Source organism: Scomber scombrus, chromosome 10, assembly GCF_963691925.1.
Source record: "Scomber scombrus chromosome 10, fScoSco1.1, whole genome shotgun sequence".
In the NCBI taxonomy this organism is placed as follows: domain Eukaryota; kingdom Metazoa; phylum Chordata; class Actinopteri; order Scombriformes; family Scombridae; genus Scomber; species Scomber scombrus.
Window position 1 is genome coordinate 26,604,291 of NC_084979.1, and position 26,177 is coordinate 26,630,467.

The 26,177-nt window shown below is 39.4% G+C and overlaps 2 protein-coding genes across 2 annotated transcripts in view; both read left to right on the forward strand.

Moving 5' to 3' along the window:
* The window catches only part of acap3a (ArfGAP with coiled-coil, ankyrin repeat and PH domains 3a), a 79,927-nt gene extending 70,678 nt beyond the window's left edge, over positions 1 to 9,249 (forward strand). The window contains exons 19-25 of the mRNA XM_062427985.1: positions 209 to 298; positions 455 to 556; positions 1,176 to 1,402; positions 2,127 to 2,236; positions 2,443 to 2,553; positions 3,573 to 3,634; positions 8,876 to 9,249. Of these exons, the coding sequence (XP_062283969.1) occupies positions 209 to 298; positions 455 to 556; positions 1,176 to 1,402; positions 2,127 to 2,236; positions 2,443 to 2,553; positions 3,573 to 3,634; positions 8,876 to 8,982 (809 nt within the window). The 3' untranslated portion in view covers positions 8,983 to 9,249. The remainder of the gene's footprint in view (positions 1 to 208; positions 299 to 454; positions 557 to 1,175; positions 1,403 to 2,126; positions 2,237 to 2,442; positions 2,554 to 3,572; positions 3,635 to 8,875) is intronic.
* A 3,731-nt stretch (positions 9,250 to 12,980) lies between these two features.
* Positions 12,981 to 26,177, forward strand: hipk1a (homeodomain interacting protein kinase 1a). Its single transcript, XM_062426978.1, has 15 exons — positions 12,981 to 13,712; positions 14,721 to 15,094; positions 15,172 to 15,295; positions 16,434 to 16,553; positions 16,670 to 16,756; positions 17,353 to 17,534; positions 17,673 to 17,823; positions 19,145 to 19,349; positions 19,547 to 19,665; positions 22,296 to 22,447; positions 23,304 to 23,438; positions 23,796 to 23,966; positions 24,135 to 24,328; positions 24,527 to 24,657; positions 25,694 to 26,177. The coding sequence occupies exons 1-15, from the start codon at positions 12,981 to 12,983 to the stop codon at positions 26,114 to 26,116; spliced, it is 3,300 nt and encodes a 1,099-aa protein (XP_062282962.1). The 3' UTR covers positions 26,117 to 26,177.

The window sequence follows — 26,177 nt, forward strand, 5'->3', positions numbered from 1 at the left end:
TATTACATTAATTGTTCTTTTTTTTAACATTGCTTTATGCTCCTTTTAGGCCCTTTTTAATGTGAAGCACTTGATATACATAATGTATTTTATTGTAAAGCACTTTGAGCTGCATTTCTTGTATAAAAGGTGCTATACAAATGAAGTTGTTATTTTTATTAGCACTTTTTCTCTGAATTCTAAATCATGACTTTTGTTTGTCTCACAGCTGCTGCTAAATTCAGACGAGACTCCCTGTTTTGTCCCGACGAGCTGGACTCTCTCTTCTCCTACTTTGATACGGGATCAGGACCTCGAAGTAAGCGACTCGCTATTTTGACAGTCTGTTGTGGATAAGATGCTTGAATCTTGTGGGGGGGTTTTTCACTCTGTTCGTACATTTTTTTTAAACAATACTGGTCAGTCTGAAAGAGAGATAGCGGTAACTAATGTGTCCATGTTCTGGCGTCTCCTGGTCCGGCAGGCCTAAGCAGTGACAGCGGGTTAGGAGGCAGCACAGACGGCAGCACAGACATCCTGGTGTTTGGCTCGGTGGTGGACAGCGTTACAGAGGAGGGTGAGTCCAAACAGCCCTGTAGGTACTATGTGTGTATACTGTCGGCATAAAGGGATGCATAATGAAATCAATAAATTAAAGAAGGCTGGTGATAGTTTTATATTTTTTCTATTGTCAACAAATCCCATAAAAGAACTAATTATGCAATCTGTGTATCCAAACCCTGATATATCTCATTCCTCTGTGCTATAGAGTGCCGCCACTGTTGTCCAAAAACGATTAAAAACACATCAATGAGCTACACTGTTGCACTAGGTGACATTTCCCTTCATTACTATGAACACAGGCACTGTAGTTTCATTTTCAGTCAATCCCATAAACACCACAAATACTCACTAGAGCACTAAATGTTTATTAATCCGCCACTGAAAGTAGTTCCTAACAAAAACACTTTTTACCCCTATTTGAGTCATATTTTAAAGATTTTAGTATTAAGAGCTTATGTTTGCTTTCAATCTTTGCATGGGATGAAAGGAAAAATGCAGAAAAATTACAGTTTTATCTTTTAATTCTCCTCCTTAAGTTCAACAGCTACATGAATAATTGTACATACTTTGTGTAATCAGCTGTATGTTCCTGTTAGAAGAGTACTCACTCATTCTCCTCTCACTGTCCTCAGAGTGTGAAGTGTCCGAGGACTCGAGTGGCGAGGCTGAGCTGGAGGCCGAGCCGGAGACGTCAGACCCGGAGGACATAAGGGACATTCATCCTGGAGCGCTGCTCTACAAAGCCTCAAAAGCCCGCAACCTGCCCGTCATGGCTGAAGCACTGGCCCACGGAGCCGACGTCAATCTGGTCCACGAGGAGGACGAAGGAAAGACGCCGCTCATACAGGCCGTCATAGGGGTGAGTCAGTCCACCGAGAAGCAGCAGAAATTACTATATACTAATAACAAAAATACTGAAATGAAATAGCTCATACAAATTTGGGAGTTAAGTGAACACAAAATGTATTGATTTCTATATGTGTCACATTTCAGCATCACAATGTAATAGTTTGTTAAGGTAAACTTTTAAAATCTTACATAGATGCTGCGAGGGACTTTTCCTCTAGCGCCACCATGAGGTTGACTTCTGTGGTTTTGAGTTAAATGTCTCTATAATATCTCTAACTATTGATCAATCAATCAGTCAAATATTTACTGTTATATGTATGTTAGTTTGTGCTCCCTTCCAGCTGCCACAGAGTAGAGAATTAAATATAAAAAAATATACAATTATACAACCCTTTTATTGTTTTCGAATGGACTCTTAATTGGCAGTCAGCCATGAATGAATGACAATGATTTTTTCATTATACAACCAATGCTTTGACCTCTCGTACTTTTTCAAGGCAAGTGTGATTGAAACATTGATTATATAAATAAAATCACTGGAGCTTAGTGTGCAGTCATGTATGCCTCTGCCATGACCTGTGCCTAGTTTTTGGTGACAACTCTTGCCGATTCTAAAAATATATATAAAAAAATGTCATATGTCAGTATTTATTTAAACATTGATTTACTGCCGTGATCAATCCTGATATTTTGTCGTCGGTGCCGAGCTGACTGGTGTTGTGACTTTATTTCAGGGTTCATTGATAGCCTGCGAGTTCCTGCTGCAGAACGCTGCTGACGTCAATCAGAGAGACGCGAGAGGGCGGGGCCCCCTGCATCATGCCACATATTTGGGACACACGGGGTGAGTCATGAGGCAGAAAAGCTGCATGTGTGGCATCAACATGTCTAAACCACTTCTCACACAGCTTCTAGTTTCATAAAAACGTGATTTCCAGAATTTGCAGCTGCATCTGAACTATTTATTTTATGTTGCTGAGGTAGATGACAGAGGTAGAGGCACAGACCTCGTTTCCTTTCATTAATCTCCTTTTTCCTTTGTGTTTCCAGGCAGGTGTGTCTATTCCTCAAACGGGGAGCCACACAGAATGACGGAGATGAGGACGGCCATGATCCTTTGAGTATAGCTGTACAGCAGGCCAATGCAGATATAGTCACGCTGTATGTTACATTCCTTACAAGCTTTCCATTTTATATATTTTTCTCATTGTCCACAAATCTCATGTGCAAAGCCAAACCGACAATGAACTGATCTACTTATAAGTGTAGTGTTCGTCTCCAGAGCCTGAAATATCTTATTCCTCCGTGCTGAAAACCTCCATTGTTTTCCAAAAAACTATTAAAAACATGTTGAGTGACATGTCCTTTCATCATGCAGATTACAGTTACTGTATTTTTGTTTAGAAACGGCTCCAAAGACAAATAACAGGAATCAGATTTTCAGTCTCAGGAGAGCAGTTCTGTGTAAGGCAGACGCCACTGAGCATGAGCCGCAGAGCCGTGACTTTGTACTGAAGCTCTTTGAAGTCAGTGAAGCTCTGTAAATAGACCAGTGTTCCCGCTCATGTGCAGACAGATGCAAAATGCATTAACTATAATCTTTTGGCATGAAGGTTTAGCTCGTTGACATGTTTTTAACCCTTAAATACTGTTCTTATTCTGACTCATAATTAGTCTCTACACCAATTCACATTCAGAAATTCCCCATCAGTCATTAATAAATGTTTGATTTGAATACATTCACAATCACTATTTTATGGTCCAGGAGAACATTTTATAGAATATGATGAAAACAACATGTTTGAATGCTGATTTTTGACTTTTATTTTATTTTTTAATAAACACAAGTCAAATTTGTACATTCACATATATAAAAAATGTGTGTCAGCTGTACCAAAAAAAAAAAAAAAAAGATGCATTTTATTTCCATTTTTGTATACTGTGGGTCATATTAGGAAAAGTCTGGATAAAAGAAATGTGTGTAGGGTGTTTTTACAGCTGTCGAATGTAAAAGGCGTTGGTGTTGGAAACACACACTGTACCTGTAGGCAGGTTAATGGTTTGGCTCTGCACTTAAGATTTCATGACGATAAGAAAATTATAGTTTATATGTTTTTTAGTCTTCGGTTCTGACTAATTTCTTACATTTTTCTCCTCTTCTCTATTTCTCTCATCTTCAGGCTGCGTCTGGCCAGGATGAACGAGGAGATGCGGGAGTCGGAGGGACCCTTTGGTCAACCAGGTCAATACCCAACCAGCAGCCCCACTGAACAGCAGTATAAGAAATGCATTCAGGAGTTTATTTGTCTTAATATAGCACAGTGCTAGAGTCACGTCCAGTCAGGTGAAACCAGTACAGGGGGTGCCAGTAGATATATGACTGACTGACTGGAGAGAGAGGCCTGATGGGGGGTTTCCCCTCTCTCTCTCTCTAAAAAAAAAGAGACTTTTGACCACCAGATTATCTTCTTCTCTACATGAAATATATCCAGAATAATTCCTCTCCCCCCATCACAGTCTGCCAGCAAAATCAGCTCCCTCCTCTCAGGATCACACAAGAACTCAGTGTTAACTTCCTTTTTAATGATGTCGAATCCTACAGTTACCAAAATAAATAAATAAAATCAGTGGAGATGAGCGTAGTGAGGTGCTGATAGGATTTGGGAAATCACTGCCAGGGAAAGGTTAGCCACTTTTTAAAAAAAGATTATCCAGCAGCACTGTTGTCAAGCAATCAAAAGACACCAATAAAGTCATCAGCTGTGTATTTGGGACCAATCGTGTCGTACATTTGGAGTAATTAGAGGACACAGGGTGCTCTGAACCAAAGACCTGCCACAGCTCATTCATCCCAATAATCATAAGTTTACTTTCTTTATGTAACTGAGTTGTTATTGTATTCTTATGCTATACTTTATACAGTATGTAGCACAGAGGACGCTGTAGTACAGGGAGGTGCAGCCGATTCGCTCGCCTGTTCGAGGTCGACTAAATCGGATCTCGTGAATTCATATTTGTGACGGTGACATGAGGGGAAACTGAGGCTAAAGAGAGAGTGATCACAGAAGAAGTATCATTTCTCTGTATTGATCGAGAGATTGGTCAAGTGAAGCTTTTATGTTTAATTAAAAGCGAAATTTTGCACTTTTTCTTACTAACAGTGATTTGAATTTTTTTCTTTTTTTTTTTCTTTTGCTCTCATGTTATTGTATTTTTTCTTTTTTTTTCTTTTCTTTTTTCAGGAATAGGTTTGAAATGCTTTTGTTTTTATTTATGACAAAACGTCCAGAGCAATAGTGCAATGATTATTTCAGTACAGATAATCTGTATTTTTTGTATTATGTTTCACAACAATGCAGATGGTATTTTTTTAAGCTGGATATATTTTGTTAGATTTTATTTTGCTGAGCACTCACAGACACACACACACACACACACACACACACACACACACACACACACACACACACACACACAGACACACACACACACACAGCGCCAGTGTTATATTCTCATTATGAGAAAGAGAGCCAATACTCCACAGTTTCATAATATTTAATCACTTGGAGTAACTCTGCAGTACGAACTGCAGTGGAAGATGGACATTTTTTGATAAAATACACTTAACTAACTTGTGTTACTTGATATACAGTATTTGTATGTTAAAATGTTTGTTGAAACATTTGTTTATGGTAATCTGATGTATCACAACTAGGCCTATATTAGATTTGTTCTTTGTTTATAGTGCATGGGTGGCTGTTGCCCAGGTCTTCCTAAGCTCTGTTGCTTTTGTTTACTTCTGTACCCAGTGTATGTGAATATTTGACATTTAGTATTGTTGAATAATGTTAATATCCATATTATATGCTGCCAAATCATAACAACAGTGCATGGAATTACATTCATGAGCCACTATCTTAAGTTTTTAGACAGAAATGGATGAAATGAACTTTCCCCGCTGTCTTCCATTGGCTGGGTGATGCGAGTGCAAAAGGCTTGATGACAATGAACACGGCAGGCTGGACGCTGCCTAAAACTGTATTTATTCATCCTTTCACTCACTCATAGCCCCAAATGGACAAACCACTGACTATGTTTTTAACATTTTTAAGTATTGAACGGCTTCTTATGTAACAAATCGCTGCGTTGGAACAGTATTAATGAATTACTTTTTTCCCAAAGATGTTGCTTGTCTTTCACAGATATTAGTGACTTTGGGGTTTAGTTCAAACCAAAGACCACAGACAGTTTTTACCTTTCTCATAGCTGATCATGATTCCAAAGGGGTTTTATTTACTTATAAGGGGCTGTATGAAAGTTATTGTTGAGAGGAGGCGGTCTGGTGCTCATGTTGACTTTTTGAAAAAGCAAGACTTTTCCCACAGTTGTTAATATTTGCTTTCAGACTTAATTACATCCTCACCTCTAATGTCTCAACTCAACCCTGACGTCAAGCTTTATATGTGAGTTGAACAATAATTTAGGAGTGGAATTAGCAATTACCTATAATGGTGGTAAATAGAAAAAGAAAACTGCAAGAATATTTCCAAGAGCCCGAGGTAACATCATTAAATGGCTCATTGTTTTTTGACCAACACTTAAAAACCCAGAGATATAACATAAAGCAAAGATAAACCAAGAAAAAAAAACAAGTTTTGACTATTTTGATGTAACTTGACAGTAAACACTGCAAATATTTGATCCCTTCTAGATTACAACCTAGATAATTTCATTAGAGTTTCATTCAGGATGGGGAAAAAAGATATCTGAGCTAGCGGGCTTGCTAACTTAGCAAGCTTGCCGCTAATTGGACAATGAGTTCATGCAGGTTATTCAAAAGATGTGCGTATCTGCACCATTGATTCCTGTCTGATAATTTCCTCCTTTGTGCAGCAAGTCTAAACTCTGACAGTGAACAATGCAACACAGCTCATAAACTACGACAGTCTCCTGCATTTTGCTCCCATTAGTGAACTGAACTATTGATTTTGACAGTTTTAAATGCCGGTACAGTCAGGCCTTAAATGTATTGCGTGAAAATGTTCAAGTAATTTCAAACCACTCTGCTAATAACTTTCGTACAGCCCCCAACTTAAATCTGTCAAGACACAAAGTGCAAAGGTTGGAGTCTTAAAGCGGTGATATGTTATTTTAAAGGATGTGGCAGTGTCTCTTTTCCCTTCTTTCATGTCAGCGATCGATTTTAAAGCACTTTGAAAAACACGATCTCTCTCTCAATCCAGCCTTTTCTTGCAGTACATGTGTGTTTGGTGGCTACACACAGACTTTTTACGAAAGTTAACAGGAAGCCGATTATACGACATGAATGATGCCATCACTGACCAAACAATGATTTGCATCAGGCCATTGAAGGATTATGTGTTGTACAGTGCGGTGTGTCTACAGTGTTATCAGTCAGTGGGTCATCGAGTCGACTGTTGTGTATATAAACTAAAAACTATTAACACTTTAACTGCTTGCTTCTAACATGCAATTTTTGAACTTTCTTGTATTTTTTCTGTCTCTGACTGTTATCTGTACAATTGATTTGAATATTGTAAGAGAACGTGTGTCTCTGAATATACAGTACCTGTGCTTACTAACACTTAACTACCTATGTTTGGTTTTGACTGTTTTTTTGTTCAAAATCTCCTCCCAGTGTCTTCTAAAAAAAAACAATCTGAAAATAAACAGAAGATGTGACTAAAAAAACTAACTTCTCCCTTCGCCTCTTTCCTTCACCTAATTCCTCTTTTAGACACTTTGACAGCTTCTTTACTACATCTAACAGTATTAACAAACCACTAGCTTCACGCACTGCTGGTGCACTAATTATAGATCAAATAACTCTGATTTTCACAGCATGACATCGTAACATATTTATTGTCCTAAATAGAATATGAATGACTTGTTTGAATATGCATGATGTTAGAGATTGTGGAGAGAGTTTGATTTTCACTCCGACTGAAGACGCTTTAAAATCTTTAGCTCTGGTTCAAAGAAAACAGTATAAAAAAATACGTCATTACTTATAACACACTATAATATTGAAATAATTTAGCTGTAGTTCTAATATCTAATAATATATAATAACACACATGAATGAATCCTTTCAGTTATCTCTTTCAAATAACATTCACAGGTTTTAAAACAGTTTATAGATGTGTTCAAAACTGATAAAGACATGTTGAGCTTCAAGGTTTATTCTTAACATACTAACAGAGTTTATTCAGTTGTCATGAAAGTGAAGTACAAATATTTGTAACTAAATCTGTACTTTATTAATAACTGAACAGTGCCAGTCAAAGGTTTGGATTGGCTTGGCAAGGTGTCTCCAAACATTTGCAGTTATAGTTTTGTAGTTGAAAAATTATTTTATTATTAGTTTAATTAAATATTTCTTAATCATATAATACATAAAGCCATTGCTGTCATCATTCCTCCTGTTCCCCTTCAAGGTGCTTTTCAAAGTAAGCAAAAATGCATTTAAAAGTAGATGTGAAGTTTATATGAGGCTTCAGCAGTCTGAGTTCTGACACATTTACAGTCTTTGTAGCATCAAATTCCCTCTTTGTGTTTCCCTGTTGAGCTGTGGTGTGGAGTATAGTAACAAAAAGAGGGACTTTGGCACTAAAAAGACTAACATTGAAAGATATCTACTTGATTTGACTCATTTGGACGGCTGAAGCTTCATATTAGCTTCAGATAAACTTTTAAATACATTTTTGCACAGAAGGAGGACTGTGGATTTTGTCCCCCATCACTTACATTGTAAGTTAAGTGCATTATGAAGAGATCTTCTAATGGTCAGTATGAACAGGAGGAATGATTACAGCAAGAAAAACAGGTTTTAATTGTCAATTTGGACTCCTGACTTTTGTTTTAGGACACACTTGAAAAGTTGTGAACTCATCCTTTAGACTGCATTTATATCTGCTTGTGGCTAATGTGTTAAACCATCTATTAATACTGAGTAAGGGGGTTAAATAACATGTAACCAAGAAACCATATCTACTATAAGGCTTATACACAGTGATCTCTCAGCCTCCTTCCCACACACACACACACACACACACACACACACACACACACACAGGGAAAAGCCAGGAATGTTCATTCCCCTTTTTAATTAGCCGAGCCTGGGAGCTCTCATGGGACACAAAGGAGTTGAACTGCTTTTGTTATGTCCGTGGATTCAGCGGTTGCCATGGCCACAAGAAAAGTAAAGCCTCAGAATTTGTAAAGTTGAAAGAGGGAGGCTTCATGGTGCCTCAGCCTGTTTTTGCCCCTCCATTTACGAGGCTTTCTCACCCTCTGCTTTCTGTTTTTCCCCTTATTTCATATATAACAGATGTTTTGACTGTATATAAAAGGGGTCATGCCAGTACCCCCCCCCCTTTTTTCAAAGTTAAAATGCACAAATAGCATGCCTTTATCATTTTCATCATTAATTTTCTTTTTTTCCTTCTTTTTTCGTCATCAGGTGACGCCACATACCTTGACATCTTCCGAGAATTTTCCCACATGGCATCACACAACCCAGAGAAGCTGAAACGGAGGAGTGTGCACTTCCGACACTCCTTCAGGTAGTCCGCCAAGCGTCTGCAGAGGACGGAAGACATAGTACTTGAAAAGTGCAAGCCGCCACTTTCCAAACACAGTCACAAGTGATCCTAAATCCTCGAAATGTTGAACCACTACCTATTGGAGAAACCTGATTCTGTACTCTGTTATACAAGCTATAAAAAAGGATCACATTCTTACTATACCCTACCTTCACAGTGTGGATTTAGTGGAAAGTCTAATAATCATGACTTTTTTTTTTAATGCTGTTCTTTTGTTTAGGATAGCTGCATCATATCTTGCAAGAATCTTGTGCTGTTTTGTTCTGTGAGGAATTGCTGGTCTTTTCCTCTTATATAAATAAAGCATTTTTGTACAGCGTTAGATTGATCTTTGATTTTAAAAAAGCACTTGTTCTGTTTCTTTTTCTTTATTTTTTTGTATCAAGTATGATTTGTTTGCTGTCTTCAGTTTCATAATTGGTTGAAGAAAGTTCATCAATGCTTTACAGTGTATTAATGTTGTTTTTTCCTGTATGTGTAATGCATGCATTTACTCCCATTATATTTCATACTTAAACTTGAATTCTGCTATGTTTGTACGGCTCAACAAAAAAAAAAAGTGTCATATCATCATTAGTTATCGGCATCACCAATCCGACATGTTGAAATCACAGTTATCTCTATTCATGGACAGTTTATTTTGATATGAAATGTGATATTTTGCATTGACTATGCTGGTATAGTCTTGGTAATAATGAGTAATTTTGTTTAAAAATGTACTTTGCAGTACCACTATGAAATGCAGTGCTTATGTTGCTGTTTACATGCTGTAGAGGCACAAATGCTAATATATCTGAATGAACAGGAGTCCTGATGAAAGATGAATTAAAATAAACATTGTGTTTACATACATGCACTGAGAGTCTGTGTAAAGTTTGACTGTATCACACACACACACACACACACACACACACACACACACACACACACACACACACACACACACACACACACACACACACACACACACACATACACACTGTAGCTGAGACAACAGCGCCCTCCTGTGTCGATATGTGAGAATGGTCAGTCACAAAACAAGCTTGACATGCATGTTAACCCTTACATTGTGTTCAGGGTCAAATTTTACCCATTTTTACATCTAAGGACAGTAAAAACTATTTTTTCTTTTAGCCTGAAATTTGATGACTTCATCTAATGTGACCCAGAATAAACACAAATATTTAATATATAAATATTTACGTTTTTTTTTAAACATTTTTGTAGCATAATATTTAGGCAAAATTTCAAAAATCATCATGCAAAAATGTCTATTCTTCATTTTTAATATAATTTGTTGAAGTAGTTGATTTGTTTTATTGTAAGAACTAAAAAAATAAACTCTGCTTTTTGAAAGCTTTATTGAGGATTAATCACATATGTATCTGTGGTTATCTGATGATGTATTTTTGGTTGATTTGTGGTTCAGAAGTTATAATGCCTTAAACCTACAATATGAAAAAATGAATAAAGAACATATTTGTGTTTAATAGAGTATGGAAAAAAACAAAATGCCCAATTTGCAATTATGACAGACTGACTGATCAAAACATGTGATTAAACCTTGATTAATGTTTCAGAGAGCAGAGAGAGTATTTTTTAGGTGTTACACCACTCATTTTTGAAGAAAAAACACCCACTATCACACAATATCATGTCCTATTTACCTAAGACATGAAAATATAACATAGCAATAATTATTTAAATGAACCCTTTTTAGTTTAAAATAAAAATTACAAGAACTTTATGGAGCTGTGGGGTTTATTGTAAAACCACTATTAGAGCCATCAGTCATTACAGCTACATAATAAAAAGAAATCCTCATAACTACTATCTTATTAAAACTATTAACTAGCCATTTAATAAAAAGCTATGCCAATATATACGGGTCAAATTTGACCAGAAACAGCCGGTCAATCTGTACAAAACGTATAACAATATTATAATGTTTGTGTATTTGAGCCACTTTAGGAAAACTCGACATTTGGTGTGTTTTTACAGCTGTCAAATGTCAAAACGGGTCAAATTTGACAGCATGTAAGAGTTAAAACAACTTTAAAATATGTACTCACATATTTGACTCCATCTTTGTCACCATGCCAACGGTCTCCCGGCCGCTGACGTCTGTCACGTCTCGCCGTTACGTCGTCAGGATAGGAAGTACGGCGAGCAGTCAGTCCGCGGTGATGGAGCTCCGTCTCTGTCAGGACTGCGCTCTAGATGAGACATAATATCTGACATTTAGAGGAGGACATCATGCACATCTCTCCTCCTGCTTGACACGGCCATGTGACTCTGGAGTCAGGTATGACTCGGGGTGCTTGTAGCCGGCATTTAGCTTAGCGCTCATCCAGCCGGAGCTCCAGCAGCAGCAGCAGCAGCAGTAGCTCGGCTGATCCGCTGCAGCACCTCCTGCAGCCCGGGCAGGAGAAGATGAGGAGGAGGCCTCTCATGTAGGATCAGTGTTCACTCATCAAACACAGGTGATGTCAGTCAAGTCAGTGCTTTGATTTACAGACTGCATTCATTGGTATTTAAAAAAATAAATATTATTATTATTATTATTATTATTATTATTATTATTATTTATGTGTAATCCAAGTGTGGCATATGAAGGTAGACAGTAGTGGGAAATAACTAAGTATATGTGCTCAGGTATTGTGTTTAAGTATGATTTTAAGGTGCTTTATTTGAGTATTTTCACTTGATGCTACTTTATATTTCCACTTCACTACATTTCAGAGAGGAAAATACGAACATAATGGTGAGCTTCTGAATTACACTGCATTGTTAATAGTAGTATTATTATAATGTGTAACCCAGCAGTGGAAAATAACTAAGTATATGTGCTCAGGTATTGTGTTTTAGTACGATATTAAAGTACTTTATTTGAGTATTTTCATTTGATGCTACTTTATATTTCCACTTCACTACATTTCAGAGAGGAAATATTGTACTTTCTACTCCACTACATTTATTTCACAGCTTTGGTTACCATTCAGAATACAATTTTATATAAAATAACACATAACACAATGATGAGCTTATAAATTAAACTGCATTATTAAAGATCCCCTCCAGACATGTTTTAAGATGTGTATATATGTACAATAAATTAAATTAAATAAAGAGGAATGAAAAATAGAATAAAATACATAGTGCATCTATATACATGGATGTGCAAAATACAACATAATATAAATAGCTCCCAGCAAAAGGTTTTACTGGTGGTATTCCTGTTTGAGTAACTTTTCTAAAAACTTCAGTGCTCAGCTGTTCAAGGAAACTAAGGAGCCTTTAAAAAAAAAGAAACAAAGTATTTGTGACCTCTTTATAAAGGTTTATACTTTAATGATTCTTTGGAGTATACTCATAAAGTATTAGGAGATGGTCCAACACATCATGACTTTCAGTTTTCATGGGATTTGTGGACAATGACAAAAATGTAGAATATCACCAGATAGGGCTGCGACAATTAATTAATAAGACGATCAACAGAAAATGGATTGAAGCTATTTTGATCATTCATGTCATTTTTAAAGCAAAAATTGCAGAATGTTCAGCCAAAACAAGCAAATTGAATACATTACTGCAGGTTTTAAGAAACTGTGATTGAAATTCTTTCACATTTCATAGACTAAAGGATTCATTTAGAAAATGATATGCAGATTAATCGAAAGTAATCATTAGTTAAGGCCTTATCACCACCCTAATTTGCACCAATCTACCACTTAAATCTTTGTAACATGACCAAAAAAGAACTTATTCAGCTGTATTTTATGTAAAAGCAGCTTGTGAGGGTTAACATGATTTTCGGTTTGAACAGGGGACTAAAAAAGTAATAGAAAGAGGCTGCCATCTTAAATCATGTAAGCTGCATTGGTTGGACCCATTTCTCTTGTTTCAAGGTGTTGTAGATGTCTGATTGATGGCTGCTGATGATTTTCCATCTTGTCCACAGTCATGGCGTCCCAGCTCCAGGTCTTCTCCTCCCCCTCTGTGTCCTCCAGTGCCTATTCTCGTTCAAAGAGGCTCAAAGTCGAGAACCCTGCCTGGGATGTGTCCAACCAGCTGGCGGACAATGGTTACTACCAGCAGAGCCCCACACAGGGAACTGCACCCTCCACTTCTGGCTCCAACTTCAACCCAGTGTACAACTCCAACCAGGTGCACCCGCCGACTGCAGGGTCCAGGGAGCAGACCGTGGTGCGGGCAGCAGACAGCACAGGTAGCGTCCGCGGACCTCCTTCATCCTCCTCGTCGTCCTCCTCCTCCAGCCGGCGTATCAAGGATGCAGAGTCCTCCTCCCAGCCGTGCGACCTCTACCACAAGCAGTACAGCTTGAAGCGGAAGAGCGAGGAGGTGGACAGCAGCGACAGCGTCCAGATACTGGAGGAGCTCTCAGCCCCCGTCGTGTCAAACCGCACCGGTGGTGGAGGGGGGACCACCACAGCTCAGTCCATTGCACATTCCACTTCCACCACCAAGAGCAGCAACTCCCACAGCGAGGGCGACTACCAGCTGGTCCAGCACGAGATTCTGTGCTCCATGTCCAACAGCTACGAGGTGCTAGAGTTCCTGGGACGCGGCACCTTCGGCCAGGTGGCAAAATGCTGGAAACGTGGCACAAATGAGATAGTGGCGATCAAAATCTTGAAGAATCATCCTTCTTACGCTCGGCAAGGTCAAATTGAAGTGAGTGTGTTGTGTTGAAAAGAAGTAGAGCTCCAAGGTAGATACAGAGATTCAGATTGAGATCCAGGTTTGCTTTATTTGTTCAAGCCACATGTATTTTATACACATTGGCAAAATAAAAAGATGTTTCTCATAGGGCTTATAAGCTAAGACACCTGAAATAACAGACAAAAAAAACCCAACATTCAGTTAAAAGAGACAACATTCAAGATAGAAAAGCGTTTCACACTCTTTTACCCTTTGCTCTTGGTTCTTGAATAAAACAGAAATCATAGAAATCTATATTTAAAAAATTATTTTTATATATTTATATATACGCTCATCTTGCCTGATAATAATCACATATTTTTCATATATGAAAAGTATTTCAGTGATAATTGAGTAATAACATCTGTGTGTGCAGTGCAAACAGGAACTGAGAAGCATGTTCTGCACGACTTTTCATGATGCAAATTAGCCCAAATGTAAACAAATGTAGACTAAAAGAAGTCAACAGGTGACTCACTGACTGTATTCTTCTTGCTTCCCCCAAAGCATTATGAGAGCTTTAGTTCCAAAACTTACAACATGATTATTTTAAATATAATTAAGACAAAAGATGATACGAGAGACAAAAATTCTTCATTATTAAAGCTCAGGATGACCCATAAACATCGTTCTAATGTTACTAGAACAGTGATACTCTCCTCTATCCATCCATTCAACATAAAGATGTTTGTTCTACGTTGAAAATTGCAGACCTACAGACAAATAAACATACAATTTGTAATTGCATGAAGCTGTAAGTTGTTTTATGAAAACTGTCCTAGAACATGTATCGTGCAACTACCATTTATGAGAAGCCTAATATATTCTAAAAAGTGACAATAATAAAATTAACAGTATGGTATGTAGGCAAAAAATCAGAGGATTTAAGGGGTTAAAAGAAAATGTGGTGATCTAATGTTTTCTACATTATTGAAGACATAATTACATCTTCCTCTCCTTCTTCCCTGTAATATACTGTAGGTAAGCATCCTTAGCCGGCTGAGCACAGAGAACGCCGATGAGTTCAACTTTGTCCGCTCATACGAGTGTTTCCAGCACAAGAACCACACGTGCCTTGTGTTTGAGATGCTGGAGCAGAACCTCTACGACTTCCTGAAGCACAGCAAGTTCAGCCCTCTGCTGCTCAAGTGCATAAGGCCGATCCTGCAGCAGGTCGCCACGGCGCTGATGAAGCTGAAAAGCCTCGGGTTGATCCACGCCGACCTGAAGCCAGAAAACATTATGTTGGTCGACCCTCTGAGGCAGCCGTACAGAGTCAAAGTCATTGATTTCGGCTCCGCCAGCCACGTGTCCAAAGCTGTTTGCTCCACATATCTGCAGTCACGCTACTACAGGTAAGACTGTACGGTGCAGTAAAGTAAATCACAGCACAGTAAATCACCTGCAGTGATGTCGTCTGATGTGCTTGCAGAGCTCCAGAGATCATTCTGGGCCTTCCTTTCTGTGAGGCGATCGACATGTGGTCTTTGGGGTGTGTCATCGCGGAGCTGTTCTTGGGATGGCCCCTCTATCCTGGAGCCTCAGAGTATGATCAGGTCAGCTGCAGCGCTCACACATACATGCTTTAAAGTTACAATTATTTGCTGCTTTTATAGGAAATGGTTGTAAAGCAGCATTCACACGTTTAAACATTTCACAAACATGATTTTTAAAAGAAAAGTTTGACATTTTAGGAAAACTGCATATTTGCTTTTTTGCATGAAGTTAGATGAGAAGGACAATACTACTCGCTGAGGTCTGTTTTTGAAGCAGTTTGGCATAAAGTTTCCAGTCTTTATGCTAAGCCACATAGCTTTGCTTTAGCTTTGCTTAGCTTAGCTTAGCATAAAGACTGGTAACAAGGAGAAACAGCTGACTCTGTCCATTCAGAAACTGTAAAGCTCACAAAATAACACCTTATGTGTTGTTTGTTTCAGAGCTTCAACATTTAGTCGATCATCAGAAAACTATTTTGATAATTGATTAATTATTTCAGTCATTTTTCAATGCAAAAATGCCAAACAGATGATAGTTCCAGCTTCTCAAATATGGATATGTGTTGTTTTTGTCATATAAGGCAACTAACATCCAATTTTAACTGTTCATCAGAAAAAGCAAGCAAATTAAAGATGTTTCTGTGGCTTCTGAGAAATTGTGAATGCCATTGTTTCTAAATTCTTGAAAATTTCATAAAAAAATCAGCATATTAATCATTAATGTAAATCATTGTTTGCTGCTTTTATCACCTTCTCTGTGAATGTGAATGTGTACAAAGTGTGAAAAGGGGCGATTACTGTTGATGACAGTTCATTCATAGCAACTTTGTTGAGGTGTCAACACGAGTTTAAACTGTGTTTTGCTTTTTTGCGGCGCCCAGATGTTTAGGAGTTAAGATGCTGATGATGAACTGCAATCACCAATATTGCTATCTAGTAAAGGCAAAAAAACCACAGAAAAATACTTGAAAAATGCCTTTCTTGCTCATAAATAATTAGAATATTTCAAAATGTGTGTGGGGAAATGTGAGAGTCCATCGACAATAATTACCCATCAGATTGTTTGCATTTCATCAATCAAGCCCCCCTCACAGGTCAACACAACCACTCATAATTAACTGCTACTCCTCAAAGATATTGGTAACAAGATTGAACATTTGTCACACATTGTTACCTTTTTTATGTTTGCTTTCCTCAGATTCGTTACATTTCCCAGACGCAGGGTCTTCCAGCAGAGTACCTGCTGAGTGCAGGAACCAAGACCAGCCGTTTCTTCAACAGAGGCCCGGACTCGAGCTACCCCCTCTGGAGACTCAAAGTAAGCTTCTCTGCGGAGAGTCGGTCCACAGAGACGACACACAACACAACATTCATCTGCAGTAAACCTAAAATATGTGCATTGACTGAGGTGTTGTTGCGGTTATTTCTCTGCAGACACCTTCGGAGCACGAGGCAGAGATGGGGATAAAGTCAAAGGAGGCGAGAAAATACATCTTCAACTGTCTCGATGATATGATGCAGGTGAGGAAGGAGCTGTTTGATTTCAGATTAACATTTACACAACTGTTTTATTGTTGCTGCAACTAGTTATTTTAACCCTTTGTAGGTCTGCTCAACTGTTTGGTAGAGGTCACTTTGTGTCATGATATCTGGTCAAAAACTAAATCTATCTAACCCAAACTTTTTGGGCAATCTTTACCACTTATATGAGGTATGTAATTCACAAAAAGACCATCAGATTGTGTTACGGTTGCTATATATACAGGTTTTGCTAGTGTATAAATGAAGAATAACACAAATCACTGCTGACATAAAAGATCCTGCTGGAGACATTTTTGAAGTTGAGCTGATTTTTTCATCTTGTACACGAACAGAATGAGTCTCTAACATGTTTAAACAAAGGTTTTGAACAAATGAGCTCTGGAGAGGTCTGTAAAACATAAAATCTAAGGTCATTTTAAATCCATGTTTAATGTTGTCATGGCCTCAAAGCAAATAAATCATTTTTAAGTAGCACTTTCCTACAAAGGGTTAAAAATTCCCCTCTCCAGGGATGCAAGGCAGGACGCTGTATCACTGTGCTATTACAGTTTGACCGATTTCCCGTCCCTCTGCAGGTGAACATGACAAACCTGGAGGGGACCGACATTTTGGCGGAGAAGGCCGACCGACGCGAGTTCATAGACCTGCTGAAGAAGATGTTGACACTAGACGCAGACAAACGGATCACGCCCATGAAGACACTGAATCACCCTTTTGTTACCATGACGCACCTGCTGCACTTCCCACACAGCTCACAGTAAGCCAACAACTCTGCTGATGCTATTTTCTTTTACTGATGATCATTTGTAGTGATTGTGTTCCCATGATTCCACTAATTGATTGATTGATTGATTGATTTATTGATTGAGCTCCTGTGTTTTTGCTCATGTTGCAGCGTGAAGTCCTGCTTCCAGAATATGGACATATGCAAACGCAGATGCAGCGCCTTCGAGAATGGAAAAAATATGTTTGCCAGCAACAACACCCCAAGTGCAGCCACCAACCTCACAGTCACCTTCAGCAGCCAACTGAACCAGCACAATCAGGTGAGTCTGGATCAGCACCTTAAATCTGCCTCAGGGTCTTTTCTGTTCTATATAACATTTCTCTTGTTGATCCAGTTTTTAGTTGTTTCAGGTTATATCATGAGCGTTGTAAAGTGAGAGCTCTCAGGCTTCATTTATCTTCAGTTGTGTGCTTCAAACATGCACTCTTCTCTATGCATTAGATCTGATTTATGAGTTTCTTTTTGTGCTTGTGAAGGATGAAGACATGCATTTCTTTTTTTTTAATTTGGTAAACAAATTAATCATGTCTTTCAGGGTTGAAACTATACCTTTAATGCCTCAGTTTCATCTTGTTTCTCATACTGCACCACTGAGCAGTTAAGGCTCCATATTAGAGATTCAAAATGATTCAATTCAATTCAATCAATCTGCATCAATCAGTCACATTCAGTTCAGTCAATCTGCATTAATGGCTGCCTTCTGTATAGCGTTTTTATCATAGACTGTATATAAAATGGACGTAACATCCGTGACGTCACCCATTGGTTTGTGGACTGCTGCTTGGAAGGGAATAGTTTCGGATCCGGGCAGCGCCATCTTGAAAATTTTACCCGGTGCATGCCTGGTAAAAAAAACCCCACAGATTCTACTTATATGGGCATCAGGAGGAGCAAGATTGAAAATTTCCGGTGCAAGATTGAAAATTTCCGGTGCATGCCGGGTAAAAAAAACAACACGGATTCTACTTATATGGGCATCAGGAGGAGCAAGAGGCGCCCTCCTGAACCTGTGAACCAATCAACCTGTCAATCACGACGTAGCCACGCCTTAATGCATACCCTGCTTTACCGTCAAATATAAAATCAGGGAGGCCAAAATTTCACAAATGAACATCATACTGCATTGAAGAAGGCTTTAAACTAGCGATTGAGACCATAAACACATTTTGAAAACGTTTACTGAGGTTATAAATCAAGTGAGAAGTTGGTGAATTCTCCATTGACTTGTATAGAGACGGAAGTCCTTTTGACACCAAAACGGTGGCCCCTGGTGGCCTTTTGATAGAATGCAGTTTTAAGTTACTTCCGCGTTGGCATCATTTCAGAGGACCGGAACTCCCCGCCTGGTTTTTATTCATTATTAATTAACTGTTATGTTTCAGGATAGTAATTTTAATTAATTTAATTAAGCCAGATATATTTTCTATTATTATGAAACTGTTGAAAAGTGCAACAATTAAAGAGCAAATTAAAACACATTCAACTGCATAATAGAAATAGAACAAGATGTGACGACTGGATTTTCTTACTGCACTTGACTCATAATAGTCTTTTTTTGTCTTTTCTTTTCTGTCTTCCAGATGGCTTCTACAGGAGGCCAGTCTCTGTCTCTCAGCAGTAACGTCCCGCTGCTGAACTACCAGCCCGGCCTCTATCAGCAGGCCACCATAAACATCCCTGGTCTGGCCCAGCAGGGTGTACCCCTTCAGACCAGACCCACCCAGCTCTGCACCCAAACTGAACCATTCCAGCAAACACTCATCGTTTGCCCGCCTACCATCCAGGGTGAGAGAGCAAGATGTTAGTGTTACTTCAAAGCAAAGAAATCTTATTTTACACTTACCTTGTAAAACAGAGATGACGGCAATAACTAGAATTTAAAACATGTATTTGTCCGTCAGACTCCACACATTTTTTCTGTATTATATGAAGTATTTTTCTTCTTTTACATATTATTATCTGCCTCCATCTTCTCCTTGCAGGTCTTCAAACATCCAATAAGCCCTCTGGTTACCCTGTGAGGATGGACAACTCAGTACCTTTAGTTCCCCAGAACCAGTCGTCACAGCCTCTTCACATCCAGCCCAGCATGCTGGCTCAGGTACGCAGGTTTGAGTTTAAGGGAGTTTTATTGAATCCCAGTATTGAATCCATTTACTGAATTAGTCAGCATCAGCCTGAATCTGCAGAGAGAAGGTTGGACAAGAGATTTCAACAACAACCAGAGAAGGCAGAGAAACACTGCTTTCATTTGATTTAATTTAATAACTTAGTTAAATTTTATTGTGACATCAGTGTCACACTTTAGCATTGGCTAAAACATGTTGGCTAATGAAAAGCTGCTATAGAGTGTTTGCACATTGCAGAGACCAGAGGTAAAATAGTTTTTAATGAGTTTTGTCTTGGAGCTCAGTGAATCCGGGAATCTTTTCCCCCAGGACCCAGATCCAAAACGGAAGTGGCTGTTGTAACCTCACCATGAATGTTTTCTTTTTCATTTGCTTGCCAAAAAACTTTCTCTCCCCTCAACTCCAAAACAAAAACGACTATGAATAACACTTTTTATTGTGGTGTGGCCTGCTCCACAAAGCAGAGACTCCCCCTTCTTTGGCATTGAGCAGAATATGGAGCAGCCCGAAGCCCACCTTAATTTAAAAACTCATCTTTTTCTCACTATTTCAGCCCTCCATCCATACAGATTAGAAAAGAATAAAACAGTGTTTTTCCTCAATCCAAAAACTGAGCTTTTCCAAAAAAAAAACTGCCTCCAGGGTTTGAAAGTATTTAAATGCCAGCTTGGTGTTTCAGTGTTTATGGGGACAAAGCTTTTGGAAAAGGTTTTTGTGAGAGTTTGTATAGCGGAAAAGTGAAGAAGTTCTTTGTGTTGCTGCCCACATCATAAAATAATGATTTATCACCACAGTGCAGCAGTTTGGGAATTAAATCGCTACTTCATATACATGTTGTCTGACAACAGAAACTCAAATACGTGTAAATGAAAACATTCATTAAATAAACATCAGTCATTACTTTAATAGATATTGGCCTTCATGCACAGTTTTGTTGGCAAACTGAAGAGAGTTTAGAAGAAGAAGATATTTAGTTAGCTCTGCTTGAAAACTTAGCTGGTGTAGTGTAGACGTAGTGTGACTCTGTTGGGATTAGGGATGGGAATCGAGAACCGGATCCAGATTAGAACCAGTTCCAAATAATCCAGTCCATATGCGTCCGAGCTTATCGATTCAATTATGAGATACTTCCAGAAACAACACTACTGAAATACGACAGTCTATCAATACACAGTAAATATTATGAGCAACACCTCCACTCCCTCTACCCTCCCTTCACACTTCCACTCAGGACTCATTCAGCCCCCTGCTGGTGTGCACCACAGGTTTGGTCCCGCTGCCAGTTGGCTGCAGAGGTGGAAGCCTCGACGGCCAACTGGATCAGAAAGTCTCCATGCTGGTAAAGCACAACAGCCACTTTAGTTTAACATTTTTCTTTTATCTTTCTTCTCCTTGATGTTCGTCTGTCCTCCAAGAACACGTATGTCAGCATTCTGCAGCAGAGCATGGGACACATGTGAACATCACCACTCTGGTTTTTCTCTGCAGCTTCTGGTATCCTTCTTATTTCTCAAAGATTTAATTTAATTGTATAACAGTATTTGTTACTAAGATCTCTTGAATTTTCATCATTTAATTAATTTCACTTAAACTTGAAATAGTGTTTTATCAGAACTGCACTAAAACACTGAACATTTCCAAATGTCTGCAGTCACTTAAAGGAAATTAAAAATAAAATTAAAAATTAAAAAATATGTGTTTACTCAAAGGTGGTCTGGAGTTTTTGGTGCTAGGAGCAATGTTTTAATGAGCGGCTCCTGGTTTTGTTCATATTTCATGCACAGACTCGAGATGTTTCGAGATCTGCGCTTCTTCATGTTCACAAAGATGCGGGTGACGCGATACACATGCCTGATAATGTGTTCACACTGATGAACACCTGATAGTAATGTGCCAATACATGTGCCAGCAAAATGCTGATAAGAAGAAGACTTTTTAAATTCAAATTGTTCAAAAAAGTCAGCTTTGGTGGGAAAAGCATTCAACACCAAACTATAGAGAGAACTTTTATTATAAAGAAGAAAACTCTGATGTGTTTCTTTTATATAGCATTTTTATTTAAAAAAATGCAGTATAACAAATGTCAGAAAGAGTCAGTATAGCAGTGGGACAAGCTTTAACATTTCTCTTATCTCAGTCTAACACATTGCGTTCAGTTTTTAGGCTGGTGGTCTTGTTATTGGACCCTCTCAGTTTTTCCTAGCGCAGGATTGTCTGACAAAAGAGGCTCAGGAGTGAAATGTTGTGTTTTTCTTTGAGCTTTGTTTAACCTGCTGTGATTCACAGGTTGATTTACTTGTAGCACATTTTTCTCTCAGCAGTAACAGATTCAGCTCTCTGGTGGCGGCCCAATGCGATGTAATCTCAATTATGGTCAGTGTGTCAATGTGTCACACAGGCTCGGTTTTAATGTGGCATCTGAGGTGAAGTTGTTTGTACTTCTTCTGGAGCCTGCTAGATGTCTTGGTGTATGACACAGCCTGCATGTTCTCATCATGTCGTCTCTTTTAGACAGAATATCTCCGACTTCTGTTCCACTAAGTTTTTTGGAAATAGACCAACTTGCCATTTTTTAACATGTGTTTATGTGTTTTTTTTACAGCAGGGTTGGCCAGCAGGTACACAACAGATCCTCATCCCTTCCACATGGCAGCAGATGCCTGGCATGGCCATCCATAACCCCGGGCAGGCCGTAGTTCCCGACTCACCCATGGGAGCCCCTGTGTCCGACGGTCAACAAGCTGCCAGCTGGAGGTGAGAGTCTGTGTCTTTGGGTTGTTCTAGTGTCAAAAAGAAAAAAGGGAACAATAAATATTAAAGATCCTTTAATAAATACTATGTTTCTGTCACTGATTATTATTAAAGGACCTTTATTGAGCAATGGATGAGTGTGCCGGTATTCCCTTTTCTTTTTTGTACATGTTTTCTCCACCAATGCACCTGTGACTACTCAGGTGCGCAAGAGGTTGTTTTGATGGTTGCTCTAATGTCAAAATATAAGGAATGTTAGTAAATTAGTAAAGCATCATTCAGGAAAGCAGCATTTATTGCTGTCAGCAAAACCCTAGATCACACACAGACAAGGTCTATGAACAATGAAATTCAATACTTCTGTACCCTCTTTTTTATTTACAAGCTTGCTGATTTTTGCTAAAAAAGTTTTAAGACCTCCTACAGTGATCTCATGCCCACACACTAACCTTTGTTGACATGGGTATTTGCAGTCTTGCCCATCATGTTTTTGATTTCTCTCATACCACACACAAACGTCTTCTTTGCCCCTCTTCGGCTTGTGCCCTGTGTCACGTACTTGGTGTTTATGTTCCCTCTTCAAAATACATCATCATGCTTGTTTCTTTTTCACACGCAATTTTTTCTTGCATTTCACATCTGTGGGTTACAATATCGCAAACTCAATCAGTAAGTGCACTTAAAATCAGCAGGTGTGGAATAAACCTACTTAACCCATCCTTACCCCTTCATCTTAATCTCTAGTATAGCCATTATTGAGTATAATTATCATTATGAGTATAATATACACCACAACAGAAGTGATATCTGTCGATGCAGTTGAGATTACATGAGTTAAATCAATTTTTTCTTTTCTCAGGGGTCGTCACGGCAGCCAGTACGATGGAGTCAGCCAACAGGACTCTGGCGCGGGCCGTCACGCTGCCTCCCAAAGCCACTCAAGATCCCAACAGGGCAAGAGGTCAAAGGCTCGACACGCTGACAGCAGAGCCAGGTACCCTGTCAGACTGTCACACAGTCACATCATCTACATGTTGAGCAAAGGATGATTCATTTACTGACTCTCTTTTGATGAATGAGTCAATCAATGTCATAAAATAGTGAGAAATGCCCAGTACGATTCCCCATGAAAGAAAATTGATCCTTCTATTGTATTCTCTGTTTCCAAAACCAGATACATATTATTTATCTGTGTCACAGAGCTCCATTGTAGTCCATCTCAAAACAATAGTCAGAGAAATGAAGCAAAGCACTGAGAATCTTGAAATAGAAAATATTTGTAATTCTGCATTGAAAACCATCTTCAATGATTAAGATGATTCAGTGTGAGAGTGTCTGTTTCCACCTCCAGGCCTGTGTCGTCAGTGCATTCGGCCACCAGTGTGGTCCATAACACTTCTACTTTGGCCGGTGACCAGTCTCAGCCCATCGTCATCTCTGACACGCCAAGTCCTGCCGTCAGCATCATCACCATCCACAGCGACTCGGAGGATGAGGATGACAGGAAGTTCCCTGCTGCATGGTGAGCCTTATTCCTTTTTATTTTTGACTGTTTGGCCCATTTTAGAGCACTTGTCTCCATATTACGTCAGACAGTCTGGACTAGTAGACTTCTTTTCTTTTTTTTTTTACTTTGAGAAAAATTGGGAGGAAATGGTTATTCTTACTCTTCTCTTATCCTCTCCTGCAGCTCTGGAACGAGTCAGAGGACCAACGTGATCAGCTGTGTGACGGTACACGACTCCCATGACTCTGACTCCTCCACCAGCAGCCCCCTCAGCCCCAAGGCCTCCTCGCAGCCCACCAAGTCTCTGGCCGTCATCATGCCCTCAGTGAAGAGCCAGCCTGGGGAGAGCACAACCCACAAAGCTCCAGCAGCTCCAGGTCCTGCAGGGTCACACCACTGCCTGACCTGAAACATTAAGACCTCATTTATTTGCATTATATTAGTATTATTATTACACTGTATTTTAAATAACTAGATGTGGCTACATCAAGATAAATTATCAATTTTACTTCCAACATCTGTAATCTCTGCTCTTCTTAGTTCTCACATTCTCCTGTATGGTTTTGCATCGGTAGATCAAGCCACAACTGGCTCTAATAAGGCCAAGAAGGGGTCGTCTCAGCAGTCCAGTCGGCCAGCAGACTCCAACACGGAGCGCCATCAGCGGGCTGCGTCCAGCAGATCTCAGCCTCTCAACTTGAGTCAGGTAACAGGATTTCAGTGCAGGTACTGCCTCTTAAAGAAAGCAGGTTTTCAAGTCTCAAGTCTGCTTAAGCCTGAAACTTGCTCTTCACAAGTATACTAAGCAAGATTGATTTCGCATGTTGTTGCGTTTCTGTAGTATGTCACCTGAAAACACTTAAAGGGGACCCATTAAGCTTTGGGGGAAGTTTATTTTTTTTATGTAGCACTTTTAAAAGCAAACAGACTTTGCACCAGTGCTTCACAAAGGCAGGCATATGTATGCATATACTGTACATGCATTTTATTTCATTTACTTTATGTACTGTTATGACGATAAAAATGGTCAAAGTTCCAAAATGAAAAGTGAAAGTATGATTTTTGATCTAAATTTTCATTTTCAGTAAAGAACAAAAGAAAAAGTGAAATCATACCACTGTTTGTTTATGTAGCCTCTTGAGCCGACCGATCAGAACAGAGTGGGCTCATCAGACAGAGGCTGAACTGAGCAGCTGCATAAAGAGTCAGTAGAAGACAAATAGTTTTTTTTAACTGTAAATCATGCAAAGATATTGCAGTTGTGCCCCAGAATTTAAATACAAACCTGAAAATGTGCATGATACGTTCCCTTTAATCACATTAAGTGACAAGTGCAAGCTGCAGTCTGACTGTTTGAGGTCAGGTTGCTATAGCATGAAACAACAAGAGAAATCAGAACCTGATCATTTGGGTTCACTTCTGCTCAATAAAATCATGCTGACCAGTACATGAAGCTCCAGCTGAACTTTGACACAGAGGTCACATCTTCAGTGTTTGTTTTCCTGTAGTCACGGAAACACCAGCCTCTTTCAGGACCTTAAGGCACGGAGTTTCATTCTTACGTGGAGACCACTGAAGAATAATATGCTTCAGCTGAATGCATCTGATCTGGATCTGTTCCAGAGAAGTCTTGATAGTGCACAAAAATTGTTTATAAACATATGAATCTATCTTTTAGCTATCTGAGACCTCCTGTCTGCGCCACGTCAACCCATAAAGAGTCTGTCTGTTTATTGTTTCAGGTACAGCAGTCTGTGATGTCATCATCTCACGACCAAACAGGAAGCAGTACTTCTCTGAGGCGGCAGCCCACATACCCTCCTCCCGTTTCCTCCCACTCATCCTACCGGCTTCACGAAAACACACTCTTCAGCTCGACCCCCAACCTGTACGCCTACCCCGCATCCGCCGCCCTGGCCTCCGTGTCCCAGGCTGTGGATCAGATGCAGGGGGGCTCGTCCCGCCACGGCAGGGCGAGTGGGGCTTACTCTTCCCTGGCGCTGCTCCAAAAGAACGGCAGCTTAGCCCTGGGAGGGTCTGCTCCGGGACAGTACGGAAACCACCACCAACCACAGCAGCAACAGCAGCAGCAGCTAGGGGGGCAGCCTTTCCACCGTTCCACCTCTACCTACCCCCGAAAACTCAACCAGTACCCCTACCTGTAAAGACTGACGGAGACAGACGCTGGCACCGTAGCTCTGCATGAAGACCAAATGGAGACCGAGA